Source organism: Choloepus didactylus, chromosome 7, assembly GCF_015220235.1.
Source record: "Choloepus didactylus isolate mChoDid1 chromosome 7, mChoDid1.pri, whole genome shotgun sequence".
Taxonomy (NCBI): domain Eukaryota; kingdom Metazoa; phylum Chordata; class Mammalia; order Pilosa; family Megalonychidae; genus Choloepus; species Choloepus didactylus.
Window position 1 is genome coordinate 102,064,151 of NC_051313.1, and position 19,453 is coordinate 102,083,603.

General features: G+C 36.7%; 2 protein-coding genes across 3 annotated transcripts in view; one reads left to right on the forward strand and one right to left on the reverse strand.

Moving 5' to 3' along the window:
• Positions 1-9,684, reverse strand: part of CENPQ (centromere protein Q) — a 28,264-nt gene extending 18,580 nt beyond the window's left edge. The window contains exons 1-4 of the mRNA XM_037844536.1: positions 9,608-9,684; positions 5,465-5,607; positions 4,585-4,639; positions 3,373-3,499 (exon numbers count right to left, since the gene is read on the reverse strand). Coding sequence (XP_037700464.1) covers positions 3,373-3,499; positions 4,585-4,639; positions 5,465-5,566 — 284 coding nt within the window. The 5' untranslated portion in view covers positions 5,567-5,607; positions 9,608-9,684. The remainder of the gene's footprint in view (positions 1-3,372; positions 3,500-4,584; positions 4,640-5,464; positions 5,608-9,607) is intronic.
• A 128-nt stretch (positions 9,685-9,812) lies between these two features.
• MMUT (methylmalonyl-CoA mutase) overlaps positions 9,813-19,453 on the forward strand; it is a 44,596-nt gene continuing 34,955 nt past the window's right edge. Inside the window, exons 1-4 of one of the 2 annotated variants that reach the window (XM_037843347.1) lie at positions 9,813-9,961; positions 13,305-13,729; positions 14,726-15,093; positions 17,701-17,858. In XM_037843347.1, coding sequence (XP_037699275.1) covers positions 13,345-13,729; positions 14,726-15,093; positions 17,701-17,858 — 911 coding nt within the window. In that variant the 5' untranslated portion in view covers positions 9,813-9,961; positions 13,305-13,344. Of the gene's footprint in view, positions 9,962-13,304; positions 13,730-14,725; positions 15,094-17,700; positions 17,859-19,453 lie in introns of those variants that run through there. The other variant, XM_037843348.1, reaches the window with a different exon arrangement.

Here is a 19,453-nt window from a genome sequence, read left to right on the forward strand (position 1 = left end):
TAATAAATAATTTGGAGTAACTGCTGGGGGACAACCATGACTGTTCACACATCATACATCAACCTGGATTGGGAGGAATGCCTGAGATCACAGCCTAGAATCTGTAAGTAAAAGCTGTGGAATTGCACCAAGAGTCCCATTCCCCCATGGTAGGCTGAACAGCAAAACCTCGCTATGGTAGAAACTAGCAGCACTCTCTGAGCAAGTGAATATACATCAGCTGAGCTCCAACTGGGGTTTTAATTAACAAATGTGGACTGCTGAATACAAGCTACAAACCCCCAAAAGCAGACAGAGACTTTTAGTGATGACTGATCTTAAAGAACTATCGGTCCTGGGAGGGGGAGCCCAGAGACTGGGTGTTACCTCTGGCCAATGAGTGAAACTGGGGGGCTGCGTACTGGCTCCAAAAGGGGGCTTTCTGTCCCTTTTTCTCTCTCTCAACCTGAGAGGCTCAGAAGAGAAAGCTGTGGCCATTTTCAGCTCGCAGCACTCTGACCCAGACAGGGGTAGAGATAACAGAGTCAGAGAGACTATTCAAATGAAGACGATAATTCCCTAGGTGGTATATCTTCCGTAAGAGTAAGGAGGTGGGACCCAGCTTTCTCTTCAGAACCAGACCCCAGAGACTGGGGAAAAACAGCCAAAACAGAAACTAAAGAGGCCACACCTCCTTACACCAGTCAGTAGCAAAAGGCTGGATAGGTTAGGAAAAGCAAAGTGACTGGAAACTTCACAGGAAAGTCTGTCATTCCTCTAAGATACACCCTGAATAGAACCCCATTCTGAGACCTGAACCGGTACTGGTCTGGGAAAATGTGACCAGGGTAACCAAGGATACCAGATGCCTAGACAACAGAAAACTACAATCTATACTAAGAAAAATGAAGATACAGCCCAATTAAAGGAACAGATTTACACCTCAATCAAGATACAGTTGAGATATTGTTTCACTTTAATGAAACAATCTATTAAAGATTTTCAAAGAAATATGCTAAATCAAATCAAAAACCAAATCAACGAGTTTAGGGAAGATATAACAAAAGAGATGAAGGCTATAAAGAAAACACTGGGTGAACATAAGGTAGAAATCAAACGTTTGAAAAAACACCTGGAAGAATTATGGAAATGAAAGGCACAATACAAGAGATGAAAAACACAATGGAGACATGCAACAGCAGATCTCAAGAGGCAGAAGAAAACACTCATGAACTGGAGAACAAGACAAAAGAACAGATAGGGAAAAGAAGGGAAAAATATGAGCAACGTCTCAGAGAATTAAATGACAACATGAGGTGCATGAATGTACATGTCATAGGTGTCCCAGAAGGAGAAGAAAAGGGAAAAGATGCAAAAGCAATAATAGAGGAAATAATCAATGACAAGTTCCCATCTCTTATGAAAGACATAAAATTACAGACCCAAGAAGCCAGCATACCCCAAACAGAATAGATCTGAATAGACCCACACCAAGATACTTAATCAGATTATCAAACGTCAAAGACAGAGAAATCTGAAAACAGCAAGAAAAAAGCAATCCATCACAAACAAAGGAAGCTTAATAAGACTGTGTGTGGATTTCTCGCTAGAAACCATGGAGGCAAGAAGGAAGTGGGGTGATATATTTAAGATACTGAAAGAGAAAAACCCCCATCCAAGAACCCTATATCCGGCAAAACTATCCTTCAAATATGAGGGAGAGTTTAAAATATTCTCTGACAATGAGAGAGTTTGTGTACAAGAAACCTGTGCTACGGGAAATACTAAAGGGAGCACTACAGACAGATAGGAAAAGACAGGAGTGAGAGGTTTGGAACACAAACTTGGGTGATGGTAGCACAGCAATGTAAGTACACTGAACAAAGATGACTCTGACTATGTTTGAAAGAGGAAGGTTAGGAGCATGTGGGACACCAGAAGGAAAGAGGAAAGATAAAGACTGGGACTGTATAACTTAGTGAAACCTAGAGTGCTCAACAATTGTGATAAAATGTACAAATATGTTTTTACATGAGGGAGAACAAATGAATTGTCAACCTTGCCAGGTGTTACAAATAGGGTGGTATTGGGGAAAAAATACAATCAACACAAACTAGAGACTATAGTTAACAGAAACTTTGTATTATGCTTCCTTTAATGTAACAAAGGCAATATACCAAAGCTATATGCCTATAAGAGGGGGACATAAGGGAGGGGTATGGGACTCTTGGCATTGGTGACGTTGCCTGATTCTTTTATTCCACTTCAGTTTAATTCTATCTTTCCTTTTGTTGCTTTTTAGCTGTCATGTTTTTTTTTTTTTTCCTTTTTCTTCTTCTTTTTTCTCTCCCCTTCTTTGACTCTTCCTCCTTCTTTGTGGAAGAAATGGAGAAGTCCTTATATAGATAGTGGTGATGATGGCGAATTCATGAAAACGTAACTGTACAGGGAACCACTAATTGTTTACTTAGGACATAAAGTATGGTGGGGGGAACAAAACCGTCTAAAATAAAAAACACAAAACGGGTTGATGAAGAAAACTTGAGGGCACCACACTGAGTGAAATAAGTCAGACACGTAAGGACAAATATTGCATGGTCTCCCTGATATGAACCAATTATAATATGTAAACTCATAGACATGAAATATAAGTTAACAGGATATAGAATGAGGCTCAAGAATGGGGGGCAGTTGCTTATTATGAGCAGAATGTTCAACGTGGTTGAACCTAAGTGTTTGGAAGTGGACAGAGGTGACGGTAGCACATTATTTTAAGAATTACTAGCAATGCTGAATGGTGTGTGAATGAGGTGGAAATGGGAAGCTTAGAGTCACATATGTAACCAAAAGGAAAGTTGGAGATTCAAAGATGGGAATGTATAAAACAGTGAATCTTGTGGTGGACAATGTCCATGATTAATTGTACAAATATTAGAAATCTCTTTCATGAAGTAGAACAAATGTATGACACTATAACTAGAAGTAAATAATAGAGAGGTACATAGAGAAAAAAATAATGCCTATTGGAAATATGTACTACAGTTAGCAGTATTTTAACATCCTTTCATTAACAGTAACAAATGGACTATATCAATACTATGAGTCAGTAATGGGGGGGGGCGGTGGTTAGGGGTAGGGGAGGAATTGAGTTTTCTTTGTTGTCTTTATATCTTTTTTGGAGTAATGAAAATGTTCTAAAGATTGGAAAAAAAAATTAACTGTGGTGATAGATGGTACTGTGGGCAATTGATTGTGCACTTTGGATCTTTGGATAATTGGTATGTGAACAATCTTAGTAAAATTAAATTAAAAAAAAATAGATAGAATGATAATGTTCATAGGAAACACATCAGTAGAAACCAAAAGGGTAAAATGGAAAAAATTTATACTCACATTATTACTGATTCCATCATAGATTGCAAATACTCTCTGCTACTCTTTGAAAGAGGTTGCCAGGTTTTTCTCTTGTTGGATGCTATCTTTAGCTGTTTCAGATTAGCATGCTTTGTTTTTCCTGTCACTGGTGATAAAAGTGACAGGAAAAACACATAAAAATGTGGAAGCTGTATATTTTTACATAAAAAGTGATTCAAATATAAATTTATCTAAAGAAGCTTAAGGAATTATGGGACTCAAAATATTATACAGCTGTACAAACTGTTTAATTTCCTTTTTATTATACAACCATAACATGCCAGGTATTGAATATGACTATGCTGTCCTTTGTTAACTGAAATACTATAACTGATAATGCAAACACAAACCCAAAACAAGTAAAGCTAAGTGAAGAATCAAGCTACAATTATTAGGAATCTTCATAAAATTTTGTTCTAGGAAATGATGTGAATTCTTGAAAAAGTTTCACTGAGAAGACTAAAAAACTAGTTCTACCAAATAAGGGATGGCAACTGGTATAAAACAGACCAACCAAAGCACAAATAGATTTTCAGTCTACTGTTTTGTTGCTAATGTTTTATTATCAGGAATATAGTGTAAAACAAAACAGATATACTATCACCTAATGTGAAGGTTAGTTTTAGTGAGAAGAGAGATTATATAAATTAGCTATAATTAAAGATTCTTAAATCATTACAAAAGAAAAAGTACTGTGTACTTTCCAAGTATATAACCAGAAAACCTAACCTAGTCTTGGGTGAGAAGGGATAGGGAATCCTTCCATAAAGAAGTGATGTTTAAGCAAAGAACTATTTCAAACTAATTTATTCAAACAAAATTAGATAGTAACTCCAAACTAATCCATGTAGTGGTGGCAGAACAGAAAAACTATTTGTCTTGGACTAGAAATCAGAAGGTATATCTTTTTATCATAATTCAGACTGAGACACTTTTATTTACTCTAGTTCCTCTCAACTTAGAGGCATAGTGGCATAGATTCTTCCACAGTATTTTGCTAGAGTAGTAAGTAAAATTTCACTTGACCAAAATACCTGACTCAACAGTACTACCTTTTCCTGCAAAAATTTGGGTGCAGATGTTTATTACCATCTTCTGCTATAGTGGAACTCATAAACAAAATTAAGAATTTGTTCATGAATATACATATCTTGAGAAAAATTGCAGGTTGAAGATATAGAAAAGAAATACCTTCAGAAGACAGATGCTTTGGATGTTTTTTAATTTTTTTCATTGTGTTTCTAACCTAGAGGGAAAAACATACACACTCAGAGAATTAACATCAGATAAAAATATATTGCTTTTCCAATAGATTTGTTAAGTCTGTTGAAGGATATTCATGCACCTTCTGGTTAGAGAGAAAAAAAGTACATTGCCACTTCTACAGAAGAAGGTATGTATTTATCACAGCAGAGAATATACTAAAGGAATTCCTGGACAATAGTGATAAAGTACAACAGAATTTTACACAGTGTCAAAGAATTCTTTAAATCAATCATCACTCACTTTGCCTGTATTTTGCATACTTTGCATGCAAAATAAGTATAGCTTTGCCTAATGAGCAGGGTGAAACAGAGTACGTTGTGACTTCTTTATTCTTCTTTTATAAGGGCAAAATGATAGTAGAAAGAAGCTAATTCCTCCCAAACTACATTTTTTCTATATTAATAAAAACCTACTCAACTAACTGATGGATTTTTCTGTCTTTTACTATTTGAATGCTGAGAGAATTTGTATACTTTATTCCTAGTCATCCCATTTAAATAACTTAGCAATGTGCTATGACTCCCCCCGCCTCCCCCCCAAAAAATGCTATGGTCAAGGTTTATTTTTAAAAATTTAAGTAAATGACAATTTTTACCAGAGAGCTTTACAAATCATGTTGCAAAAACTCCTATATAATGGTATGAAATACTCTAATTTTTACTAAAAAGAAACATAGCTTTTACTTTTCAAGGTTTCTAGCAACTGACCCTTCTGATCCTTAGTCTTTATACACTTTTCTTTAGGTAGAATAGTCAGGTCTTTCTAACCAAAGAGAGCTAAATGATAAATTTTGTATTTTCATTACCTCTTTCTCTGCCAACTCCTTTTCTTCATCATCAATTTTTCTTTTTGGATTTCTTTTTAACTTTTGAGATTTTTTCTTGGAGGCATTTGCTTTGTCAGGCATCCTGATATTAGTGGGAACAATTATAACATGGCTTCAAAAATCTGTAGAGATGAAAAGGACATGGAAACATGCTAAAGACTTGCACAATATTTTGTTAAAAAGACTACCTATAAATGCACCAAATTCACTTTATTTCTTTCAATTCAGTTTTATTGAGATATAGTCATATACCCTACAATCATCCAGTGTACAATCACTAGTTCACAGTACCATCGTATAGTTGTGCATTCATCACCAAAATCAATTTCTGAACATTTTCGTTACTCCAAAAAAAAAAAAAAAAAAAAAAAAAAAAAAATTAAAACAAGAATAAAAATAAATACAAGTAAAGAACACCCAAAATCAAAATATCCCATTCCCCTACCCTCCCATTATTCATTTAATTTTTGTTCCCTTTTTTCTACTTATCTATCCACACACTGGATAAAGGGAACGTGAGCCACAAGGTTTTCACAATCACACAGTCACACCGTGTAAGCTACGTAGTTAGCTTCAAGAATCAAGGTGACTGGGTTGCAGTTCAATAGTTCCAGGTATTTCCTTTTAGCTATTCCAACAATAAAAACTAAAAAGGGATATTATTTAATGCATAAGAATAACCTCCAGAATGGAACTCTTGACTCCATTTGAAATCTCTCAGCAAGGACAAGCTCTAATATCAAGGGCTTGGCCTTCTAAATTGGTAGTCCCTAATGCCTGTGAGAATATCAGTAATTCCCCAGGTGGGGAAGTTTAATATTTCTACATTTTTTCCCAGTCCCTCAGGGGGACTTTGCAAATATACTTTTATTCTCTGCCGAAATTATTTTGGGATATATCAGGGTTTCACAGTGACCTGTAGAAATCTACCAGATCTCATGCCCTATTCAAAGTTCCATGTTATTATGGTGTTTGAATAAACTGACCGTACTAAATTATTTAGTGTGCTACAGAAAATATAGATTTTTGCATCAAATAAACACCTCTTCCTTTGGTCTCATACAGAAGTTAAAGTTTTAAAACACAGTCAATATCATCCTTTACCCTTTAGTCTGATTTGCCTTAGCCCTAACCACATCTGCTTCATTCGTATCTCTAACTGAAGTCTGAACTCTTTTTCAGTTTTTTTTAACAGTTGCCGAATGGGGTAATATTTAATATCATAGCTGCCGAAACCTAGCTCTGAGTCTCAGTTGTCACAAAGATACTTGAAGTTCCAGGGACCGACCAGGTTATACACAAAGAGCTCAGCATCACAGAGTTTAGAGATAACTATTACAACTCAGGAATAGATGTGACTGCTCTAAGAGCTTACAGTAGGGACCTTTACAATAAGCCTTCCCCTGATAACCTGTGCTCTAAGATTCAATTCTCAGAGTTTGCACATTAGTTATTCTGTATTAGTGAGCCATTATAATGTTTATCTTTTCATTCTGACTTATTTCATTCAAAATGCTGTCCACAAGATCCATTCACCTAGTTGTATGCCTCAGAACTTCATTCTTTCTTGCAGTTGCTCAATGTTCCATTGTATGCATACACCACAGTACACCATTCTTTTCATTAGTTGACGTACCATTCAAACTCACTTTTTAAATAATTATAATAAATGTTCTAGGATAATACTGTGTTTTAAAAATATTTAGATATATAACTTTGGCTCTCATTTGAGTATGGATATCTAGTTCAATTTCATATCTATGGAATTCTTCTATTTGATATAGCTTTAAAAAATCATTTAAAATGTTTTTGTATCTTACTCCCCATTACAATTATATTATCTCTAGTTATAAATCCAAGAAAATAGAACTGTAAAGTTTTGAGTTGGAAAAGATAATATCAAGGTTAAGAGTAGTACCCAGGTCTTATTTGAAACCCAATGGGTTTATCATTATTCAATTTACACCAAAGGTAGCTGGAGATAATTTTTATGATTATACTATCAATCTATGTTGTGGAGATTCATGTAATAATTTGTTGCTCCTAAGGATTTAAACTGTAACCCCATCCGGGCTACGTACTTTAATGGGCACTTTTTGTAAGAGTACAGATGTGTTCTGATTATTAGATCCTACCATAAACTACGAGGCATGGGAGTAGGGATGTCAATGACTAAATTTAGAGTAACTCCTCTCTCCCTTCTAATAGTTCTTTCCAGAGCAGAGAAATACACTTGCTTTAAATCACAATGAGTACACAGTTTGCAGGTTGGGTAAAATAATGCAAGGATATCTATCTATCTATATCTATCTATATATAGTTATACAGTATCTAGTATATATACACATATGTACATATGTGTCTGTGTGTACTTCTCGGCATATATAGCTAAAGATGTATACGTATTTCTAGGCATATATATCTAGCTCTATACTGAAATCACTCACCATTCCTTTTCTAACATTCAAAACTAATTCTATTAATACAGTTTAAATATATATGCAGATTTAGAGATAGCCAATAGTTTATAAAGCATCTAAAGGAGATGCTTTAGATAAACTATTCCCTCAAACTTTAAAAGGAAAAGTTTCAGGTTTTTATTTGTTTCAGTAAGACTGAGAAAATGGGAAAGAATTAGTTGAGAGAACACCAACCACATTTAGGAACTAAATGTGCTAGGTCAGTCACAAAAAGCAATGGAAGCTAAAACATCACTTTACCCTGCTTTTGAGCAATGTGGCAGTAAAGCTCCTTACTCTACCTTGGTCTCAATTCTGTGCCCCATTCTTGAAATCCCTTACTTTCTCAACTTGCCATCCATGCCCTTTTACTTCCCCTACTTGTTAAAAAAACCCATCCATCCCCAATACCTATCATATTCATATATCTAATTGAAGTCTGAACTCTTTTTCAGTTTTTTTAACAGTGGTATGTTTAGTAGTATCTCTAGTTTGTACCCACTAGATATCAATATCCCCCACCCCCTGTCTGACAAATAAAATAAGTCTCCTGACACTGTCAATTGTTGCCTACGAGTAAAATCACTTTCAATTGAGAACCACTGCTATCTTGATTTAGAGTGAGCCAGGGTTGAGGATAAATTCCCAGCTTCAGATCCTGTCTCTGTCACTTATTGGTTGTATAGCCTTGGGCAAGAAAACTAACCCAGTTTCCCCATCTGTAAAATGGGCTAATAAGAATACCAACATCAAAGGCTTTTGTGAAGCTAAAATGATTTAGTACATAATATACAAAGTACTTAGAACAGTGCTTGGGACATAGCAAGAAATCAGTCAATAACAGCTATCATTTCCATTGCTTATTGGGCTAGCTAAAATGTATATAAAAACGACAGAAATTTTGTCCTGGTCCTAAATGGACAGACAGTGAGCCAGACATGAAAACAGTTACTATACACAATTATACACAATGTGATAAATGCAATAAAAGAGACAGATGAATGACTATCTCAAACTGGCTTGTGTTGGGGGTGGGTGGATAAACAGTATTCAAAGAAAAAGTTAAATTTGAATTAGGTTTTAAAATATTTAGCCAAAAGAGGAATGACGTATTCAAAAGAAAACGGCAAACCCAGTAGCAGGACAGCTTGAAAGAAACTGGTGTTTTGAGAGACAGGAAAAGTTCAACAAGGCTCCTAATGTGTACGAAAGAAGTGGACAGAAATAAGGCCAGAAAGGTAGTGTGCACCCAGACTCTACACTACGATAAATAATTTATCATTTACCTTGTAGGAAACAGGGACGCACCCGTGGCTGTCTTGTTTTCCCTAACGCTTGCTGAAACTCGTGTAAATCAAATATCTCAATTTAGGCAAATCTCTAAGCAGCACTTCGCTCCACTATTAGCTGCAGGAGAGTTTAAAGACGGAGGATGAGGATGATTGGGGGAAGTGGAAAGGAGTGAAGGAAGAATGTTAAGTATGTATGGCTTTACGCCCTCCTCGCGACCCCGAAGGCACACCTGGTCGGATTTCCCTCCCCTCCCCTTGGAAAATCACCTCATACTCCTCAAGTATATATCGCAAGGTTTGATCCCAACGATGTGGCCACAAAACCCATCCCCTAACCTGCAGTTGGCAGTTTAACCATTTCTACGACTCACCATTAACTCCACTTGGAACACCGCTTAGAGTAACTGGCGCCCAAACAGTCGAAAGCCAAGGGACCCGGAAGTGGTTGTGGAGAAAACGGAAATGCCCGCCTCCGGAGGCGGGGCATGTGGCCATACTTCTTACCGTCATCAGGAGCGTGCCGTCATCAGGAGCGCGCCGGAGAGCGCGCGATTAGATTGGCTAGGAGGAGGGAGGTGTTGGCCTACGCCCTCTGATTCGCTCCTGGGCTGGCGTTTGGACTTAAGCAGTGAGATTGCAATTGCGTAATGCGTTGGCCAGTGGGGCGGTGGGCTCCGAAGTCCGTCTGCCCTTCCTTTTAGCGAAGGTCCGAGACAGGCAGTCCAGTGAGTAGAACTCTGTACCTTGGGGCATGTCACGCTTTCGGATCCCTCCGTTCTTCCGGCTCCCCTCTCCCTCTCATGTCTGTCATCTCAGCTTCTGCCCTTTTCCTTACCCCTAGCTTTCTTCTCTTACCTTCCTTCTGTGACCCGATCCTGCTCTCCTCTGCCTTAAACTTAGATTTAGGTTCTCGCCCAGACCCACTCTGATATTGGTCGAGCCCCTCGGGAGTTCGGAGGTGTTCTTTGAAAGAAGGTGCCTTTTCCTCCTCAGGAGCCATGTTGCCATCTTCCCTGGCTACCCAAACACCTCAAAGTGTCCTCGACGGGGGCCACTTTCGTGGAAGTGTCTTGTCTGATTGCAAGAAATCTTGTACAACTACAGAGGGGTGCTCTGGCTCCATGCTGCTTCCCTTCTAGGACGCGGCGCGTGTTTTCTATTACGGTGTTTGTAAGAAATGGCTGGACCGAACTTGACTTTATGCATTTAGGTGGGGGTAAAGATAAATGTGGAATAGGAAAGATAGGTCTAAATTGACATAAACGTGTAAGTTACTGACTTGTTCTCAGTTTTATACAAAAGGCGAGCAGTCTTTTGAAAGTTCTAAACCTTGGATAACAACCGTGCATGTGGGTATATGTGAAGTTTTAACTACTTGATGATTTTCTCCCAATATATTCCTATGTATAACGCTTTATTTATGCTGCTATTAAATTCAATTTGCATGTCCTATTTTGCCATCCCTAACCCAAATTGGCTAAACATCGGAGGTGTCTAGCTTTTCTTGAAATATTTCTGTGGATCCATATGTAAACAGCCCCAACTTGGCAGGTATTTGGTTCAGAATTCTTGGTGTTTTGGGTCCTGATTCTTTCAGTTAACACTTTTTGAGCCTTCTCTCTTTTTAAATAGTATCCATAACATATTTAAATTTTTATTTATGTGTAATACACTTACACGTAAGTACACATAAGTGTACAATTTGATGAATTTTCACAAATTGCTTGCATCTTGTGTAATCAGTTTTCAGATCAAAACCATCACCTCAGAAGCCCCCTTCATGTTCCCTTCCAGCACTAGCCATCTTAAATAGCCACTCTTCCAACTTCTAAAATATTGAAGATTAGTTTTGCCTATTTCTTAAACATATTTTAATAGCCAACTATTGTATGCTGTAATTTGCTTATTCATTTATGTCATTAGACATTTATGATGTTTCTAAATCTTCTCTATTATAAATAAGTCTATAGTGAGCATTTTATTTTATGTGTTACTACAACTCCCTGGGGAGTGATGTTACTGAGTTGAAATAGCATAAAAATTTCTGAAACTCTTCATACATATTGCAGTTTGCTTTCCAAAGTAGTTAAAATAGTTTATAATTCCACCAGCAGTTTGTATCTTTTGTTTCACAACACCTTAACAAATATTGAGTATTATTTTCTTTTATGCTTCATCAAATTGATAGAAGAGAATGGTGTGGAAAATAGTTTCAATACCCTTTACTTGTTGCCCTATCCAATATAAAACAAATGGCATGATAACTTTATTAATAAATTTACATCTAATATTCCTTTAAAACACAAGGCTCTATATTTTGTGGCTTTTGCTTCCGACAAGTATTTGGTAATTCAGGTGAACAGGTTGCTGCTTTGCTGTGTGAGATTTTGATCAAGCCACTTCATTTCTATGGACCTCAGTTTCTGCATCTGTGGAATGGTGAAATTGATCTTGGTCACCTAGTGTACAACTGTGTACTAGTTATCAGGGATGTATGGCTCTAATGTTGGAGCAGATTATAGACTAGTAGAGAAGGCATATGTATCGTATACATGACTATATGCATATTTTATAACGTAAATTTATGTATTGTAATGTAAATATAAAAATGTGTTGCTCTAACATTGTAATATGAGGAATGATAGTTATATAAACATGGTGTTCTAGTTTGCTAATGTTGCCAGAATGCAAAACACCAGAGATGGATTGGCTTTTATAAAAGGGGGTTTATTTGGTTACACAGTTACAGTCTTAAGGCCATAAAGTGTCCAAGGTAACACATCAGCAATCAGGTACCTTCACGGGAGGATAGCCAACAGTGTCCTGGAAACCTCTGTTAGCTGGAAAGGCACGTGGCTGGCGTCTCCTCCAAAGTTCTGGGTTCAGAATGGCTTTCTCCCAGGATGTTCCTCTGTAGGCTTCAGCTCCTCAAAAATGTCACTCTTAGTTGCTCTTGGGGTGTTTGTCCTCTCTTAGCTTCTCCGGAGCAAAAGTCTGTTTTCAAAGGCCGTCCCCAAAATGTCTCTGTAAGCTGAAGCACCTCTCTCAGTTTCAGTGCATTCTTCAAAGTGTCCCTCTTGGCTATAGCTCCTCTACAAAATGTCACTCTCAGCTGCACTGAGTTCCCTCTGTCTGTCAGCTCATTTATATGGCTCCACTGATCAAGGCCCACCCTGAATGGGTGAGGCCACGCCTCCATGGAAATATCAGAGTTATCACCTACAGTTGGGTGGGGCACATTTCCATGCAAATCTAATCAGCACCAAAATGTCTGCCCCACAAGACTGCATCAAAGAATATGGCTTTTTCTGGGGGACATAATACATTCAAACCAGCACACATGGAAACAGTTCTGTGGATTATTGAAGAGGCCATTTATCCCAGTTTGTGGGTTTAGCTGGGAAGATATTAGTTAATTGCAAGGAGTTTGAAACCAGGCTGCCTAGGTTCAATTGCTGGCATCTCCTGTGTATTGGAGATGATACCTGTGCTGAATTAGCTAAAGAAAGTTCTAGGTGGATGAAACAGCAAGAGCAAACCCACAGAAGTTTGGCATTTGCAAGGAACTGTAAGTTATCCAGTATTTCTAGAACACAAAATGTGTAGTGGACAAAGGCAGAAATGAGTCTGAGAGGTAAGCAGAGACTGGGTCATGGAGGCTTTGAATTCCTTTGTATTTTGTTCACTACTTTTTCTCCAGCACAGCATAGTGCCTGTCATGAAGTAGATATTCAATAAAAGCCTTTTGAATGAAAAAATTAGGAGGCTATACTAATTTGAAGAATTTTAAGGAGGGGGACTATATGACATGTTCAGGTTGGCATTGGTGACCGTGTATAGAGTGAATTTAAGGGGCCTAACAGCTGTCATAAGACAGCTAAGAGGCTACTGATGAAGAGGATTGGAATTAGAATAGTGATGGTAGATATGGAGAGGAGGGGCCAAAGTTATAAAATATCAGATGTGGGAAGCAGAAAAGGAAGAAAATGAAATCTTTTCTTTTCCCTTTTCATATAACCCCATTTTTCCTCCCTCTTCTAAATGTGTATCCACTATTTGTTTTTCTAGGTCACTTCTTGCTCCTGTTGTGTGTTTTCCATGTTCCATCATGTTGAGGGCTAAGACTTGGCTTTTTTTGCTTTCACCCTATCACCTGAAGCAGCTAAAAGAATTGCCAGGCCCCAGGCTAGTATGGCAGCGACTTCTACACCAGCAACAACCCCTTCATCCAGAATGGGCTGCTCTGGCTAAAAAGCAGCTGAAAGGCAAAAACCCAGAAGACCTAATATGGCACACCCCAGAAGGGATCTCTGTGAAGCCCTTATATTCCACTAGGGATACGAAAGACTTCCCTGAAGAACTTCCAGGATTGAAGCCGTTCACACGTGGACCACATCCCACCATGTATACCTTTAGGCCCTGGACCATCCGCCAGTATGCTGGTTTTAGTACTGTGGAAGAGAGCAATAAGTTCTATAAGGACAATATTAAGGGTGAGATTTGAATGTGAGACAGTATTTATTATCAAGTGTACATCTCTTAATCTTTTTTAAAGGAGGGTGGTTAATCTTTGTGAAGATGATATCCACTTTGTAATTTTCTGTAGTTAAGACTTGACTGAAAAAAAAATGTATATTTTTCAACTTCCATGGTCAAAAAGATAGGTGACCCAGAATAAATTACTAAATTCTTGAAAGTAAATAGCTGTTACATGCCCATTGTATTAAAAAAAAATGAAGTAAGGTGAAATCAGATGAATAAAAAGAGACGTTGACTTTACCTTTAAAAAGCTTTTAATTAAAATTGTCAAGATAGTGATTAGAGGGGAAAGTGGTTTAAATGATGCCACAAAGAAAGTAATAAACATGATAATGTGGTTACAATATATGCAGTGCATTCTGGCATTTGGTCTTTGAAAATTATATTAATTACTATTTCTTCTTTATTATTTATAATAAAATAATGCCTGAAGGCTATACTTGAGGATCTGTAAGTTTGCACTGTCCATGGAAGGCTGAACTTATATTTAGTGTAGAATATTTTAGTTATTTAAAAATTCTGTGTGGGTTTCATAATTGGTTCTTGGAATATTTGGGTAGCCAAGACATCCCGTTATGACCAAATTAGATAAAAGAACCGAAATAAATAAGTGATTATGAGAATGTAACTATAAATACGTTACTTTCTATAAACAGCCAACTATTTTCATGAGTTTTAGAAATACTTCTATTAAATACTGTTAAGATAAAAAAAGGAAGATGGACATCTTTTGTTTTGTTCCTTCCATTCTTTCTAATGTGGTTTGGAACTCAATTTGTGCATTTTAGCACATTAATTAAATTTGTTTTGACCTACATGATCATAAAAATAATATTGGTATAAAAGTATACTAGGATGAGATGAATCACTAATTTTAGCAGTGTAAAGCTAATAAGTTTACTTTGATGACAGACTCTTTAATCCTACATTATTTTTCTTTATATATTTAGCTGGGCAGCAAGGATTATCAGTTGCTTTTGATCTGGCAACCCATCGTGGCTATGATTCAGACAACCCCCGAGTTCGTGGTGATGTTGGAATGGCTGGAGTTGCTATTGACACTGTGGAAGATACCAAAATTCTTTTTGATGGCATTCCTTTAGAAAAAATGTCAGTTTCCATGACCATGAATGGAGCAGTTATTCCAGTTCTTGCAACTTTTATAGTAACTGGAGAAGAGCAAGGTGTACCCAAAGAGAAACTTACTGGTACAATCCAAAATGATATACTAAAGGAGTTCATGGTCAGAAATACTTACATTTTTCCACCAGAACCATCTATGAGAATTATTGCCGACATCTTCCAATACACAGCAAAGGTATCCTCTGTGGTTATTAGAGGTTCTGCTGTACTGTTTTGAATGTAGTAATCTTTACAAAATAACCTAATTGAATATAGTAACTGAGTCTGTGTAATAGTTGTAGTATCTTTGGTTTGTCTTTGTTTTTTTATTTTTAATGTACTAATTTTATGGTCTGCCATTACCTATAGGAATCTAGACAATAGACATTTAACATATTTCTCTTTATTGTTAAGTTTATATTCTCTGATAATTGTTGGAATGACAGAAGGCACATAATTTGTACTTATTTATTTATCTTCAGAATTCAGACCTAGTTGTGTAGTAGACACTAGTGTCAGACAGATGGAGGTCATATTATCAGCTTTATTTCTTCTAAAGGCTGTATTGGAGATTAATACTATTTGTAACTGCAGTGGAGTCCCTAATATTTCACCCCTGAACTAGATTTAGCTTCCTGGATCAGAGCAGTGAGAAAAGAAGGTAAGTGTTCTATAGTCATAGCTCTCCCTCTACAGGGAAACACAAAACTTCCTCATTTTCCTTTGAGCAATTCATATTTGTTTCCTCCCATCATTCATATTCTGCTTCTTGCTGGCAGTTGCTCTTCTACTCCTCCCCTACCTTAAAGTTAGACCATTATTTCATGACACAGTTTAAATCTGTCCTCCGTCACACTTTTTTTTAATTTCTTTCACCTCTTGTCTTGATTATCTCAGACTCTTGCAAGTATTGTCTACACTGCTTATTTGATATTTAGCCTTTGCGCTTTGAAATTTTATTTCTTTTCATAGATGTATTCCATCTCCTCAAATGAATTATAATCTCTAGTCGGTAGTGCATATTTGTATCACCTTTTTTTTTTAATTTCAAGAGCATATACACAGGAGGGTTGCACTTAGAAGCATATGACTAAAAAAAAAAAAAGAACAATAAACAAACAAACAAAAAAACCCAAATCAAAAATAGTAGTAGTACCTTAAACTAGATAGGAGTCATTTCTCTTTCATCTGAAAGAAGTTGGGAAGTACACTCTCAAGGGCTTGCTTGTATGGCAGCTCCACAGTAATCTGGGGGCACGGCTCCTTCATTGTTAGTGTGCCATATCAGGTTAAGAAGGGAGGTGGTGTGTATGAGGGGAAGGAGGAGGAGATGTCCAGCTCCTCTGGTTTAATTAAGGTGTACTTCCAGAAGGAAAACTTAGAACTTCTGTTTGTATCTCAGTGGCAACACGTAAGTAGTAAGAGAACGTTGGAAATGTAGTCTAATGTACCCTGACACTCTGAATGTGTGGTTCAAGTATTATAGGAAGTGGGTGGAGAATGGTTGTTGGGGTAGACAGTAACAGTCTGTGCTGTTAGGTACTTGTACATTTCACCTTGTGAAAGATCCTAATGTCATCCAGAGATTCAAAATCGGTTTATATACTCCTTATAAAGGATAAAAATGTCAGTTTCACATACTAATCAAATGTTATATAGAAGTACTTTGCTAACTATAAAGTGCAAACAGTTTCTCCAACTGAACTCTGTAAAAAGTGTTTTTGGTTTCCTTGTTTCCTATTTGTGAACTCCAAACATGCTCAGTAGTCTCAAATTCCATGTGATTCAAGCTTTTATCATAGAACATTTTCCAAGAGCTTTTGGTTAGATAATCTATACATACATTAAAAAATAGCTAATATTTTTTGAGTACTTACTATATGTACAAATTAGATTAATCATTTCATATAATTCTATAACTACCTCATGAAGAAGATACTATTATCTCCACTTTATGGTTTAGGAAATCAAGCAATAGCAGTTAAGTAACGTAACTGTAGGCACATAGGTAGTTACGTGACAGCTAGAATTTGAGCACAGACACTCAGATTCCAGTGTCCAGCTTCTTAACCACTGCATTGATCTCCAATAATTTAGTTTTTAATATTTCATTTTTGGTTAACTCTTGGAAAGGATAATAGTTTTATGACTTTCCAGGATATGCATGATAATGTACCCTTCCTAACATGAAATTGTGCGGGAATATTGGATATAGCAGTTTTTCTTAGTCATTGTTGTAGAAAGAATTGATCTATGAGATTTGCTTAGCATTAAATGTCAGAATAAATACAAGTGAAATCTTTCATTTTTAAGCCATGCATTTCACTTTTCACTTCATGTTCTATGTCTTCATCAAAGCAGAAAATTAATACCCAGTAAATAATAATTAAATTTCTCTATCTTTAGCAACAAACCCAAAGATAGGAAGTCATGATTATGAGGTCAAAGTCACTGGTTTGGAATTAAAGATGTCTTCATTCAGTTCTCAGGTCAAAGGTTGCATTCCTAACATCAGTCAGCTAATTTCAGAGTTTACATTTTTGGCCCTAAAGGGTGGTTAAGCAAATTCTTTTCCACTAGAAAAACAAAAACAGGTACAGTCCTGATGGTGGGTCACTGAATAGCCATTTAAATTGGGGTGTGGATTAAATGCAGCAAAGTCTACTTTAAATATTTCCAGTTAGCATTGTAAACTACTTAGCATTTCTGAGTTGAACAGACATTTAAAAATATTTGATTTTAGAAAATGGTTTTAATAAACCTTTTAATATTTTTATTCACCTTTTTTTTTATATATATATAGCACATGCCAAAGTTTAATTCCATTTCAATTAGTGGGTACCATATGCAGGAAGCAGGGGCTGATGCCATTCTGGAACTGGCCTATACTATAGCAGATGGATTGGAGTACTGTAGAACTGGACTCCAAGCTGGCCTGACTATCGATGAATTTGCACCAAGGTAGGTATATTAAATCAGATATTGTCTCAGCATTAAGAAAATGAATAGGGATGTTTATGAATGTACATCAAAATACATTGATAAAATACATTTGTAAATATAAATGACATACTAGATTCTCTTCATTTTATCTGCGTGGGAATGAGAGATCAAGCCATTACTATTTTAAATTAAAAGTTAGAATTACATTTGGCCATACTCCTTGGTGAATTAGAGGAATCTTGTCTCCAGCTATTTAGAGAACATAACTTGCACATTTTGGCAAATTATATTAAAATGCAAATATAATGTTTAGGACAGATTTAATTTTATTCTTTAATTCTTTTCCATTTTAAGATATGGAACTTGTCCATTATGTTTTATTTTTTTTTAGTTGTATCTGTTTAATGTCGGTGTTTTGGAAACAATGCGATTAAAAACATTTTGTTTCAAAACAGCTTGTTAATAAATTGCATGAAAATATGGAAAAAGTTAAATGAAATTTATGAAGCATTTAGATTTGGGGTCAAAAACCAATCAATCAATAGTTAAGTCAGTTTGGCAATCACTTATGCTTCTACTCTGGGCCAAGCACAAGCCATACTGGGAATACAGCATGAAAAGCATGTCCTCTGCCCTCAAGAGAGTTTGTAGACCAGTGAATGCTCCTTTATACCAGGGATTGTTGTATATTTATTAAGACAGTGGTTCTCAAACTATGGTCCAAGGACTCCTGGGGGTCCCTAAGACTCTTGGTGGGGTCCGTGAGGTCAAAACTATTTTCACAATTATATTAAGACATTATTTGCCTTTTCTGCTCTCATTCTGTCAAGGGTATATACATACAGACTGCATGATGTGTGATATTGCAATATAATGAATGCAGAAGTAGGTATGAGTCCAGCTGTCTTAAGACAGACATCAAAGAGAGTTGCAAAAATGTAAAACAATGCCTCTTTTCTTTGATTTTTTTTTTGTTTGATTTTTAGAAAATTTAATTGTTTCTCATAGAACATGTTTCTTATGCTAACATGTAGTGGGTTTTTTTTTATTTTTAAATGAACTAATAAATAGCGTGTTGATAGATATAACCCTTGTGTTCTAGTTTGCTAATGCTGCCAGAATGCAAAACACCAGAAATGGACTGGCTTTTATAAAGGGGGTTTATTTGGTTACACAGTTACAGTCTTAAGGCCATAAAGTGTCCAAGGTAACACATCAACAATTGGGTACCTTCACTGGAGGATGGCCAATGGCGTCTGGAAAACCTCTGTTAGCTGGGAAGGCATGTGGCTGGCGTCTGCTCCAAAGTTATGGTTTCAAAATGGCTTTCTCCCAGGACGTTCCTCTCTAGGCTTCAGTTCCTTAAAAATGTCACTCTTAGTTGCTATTGGGTGTTTTTCCTCTCACAGCTTCTCCAGAGCAAAAGTCTGCTTTCAACGGCTGTCTTCAAACTGTCCCATCACTTGCCGCTCCTCTCTCAGTTCCTGTGCATTCTTCAGTGTCCCTCTTGGCTGTAGCTCCTCTACAAAATGTCACTCTCAGCTGCACTGAGTTCCCTCTGCCCTTCAGGTCATTTATATGGCTCCACTGATCAAGGCCCATCCTGAATGGGT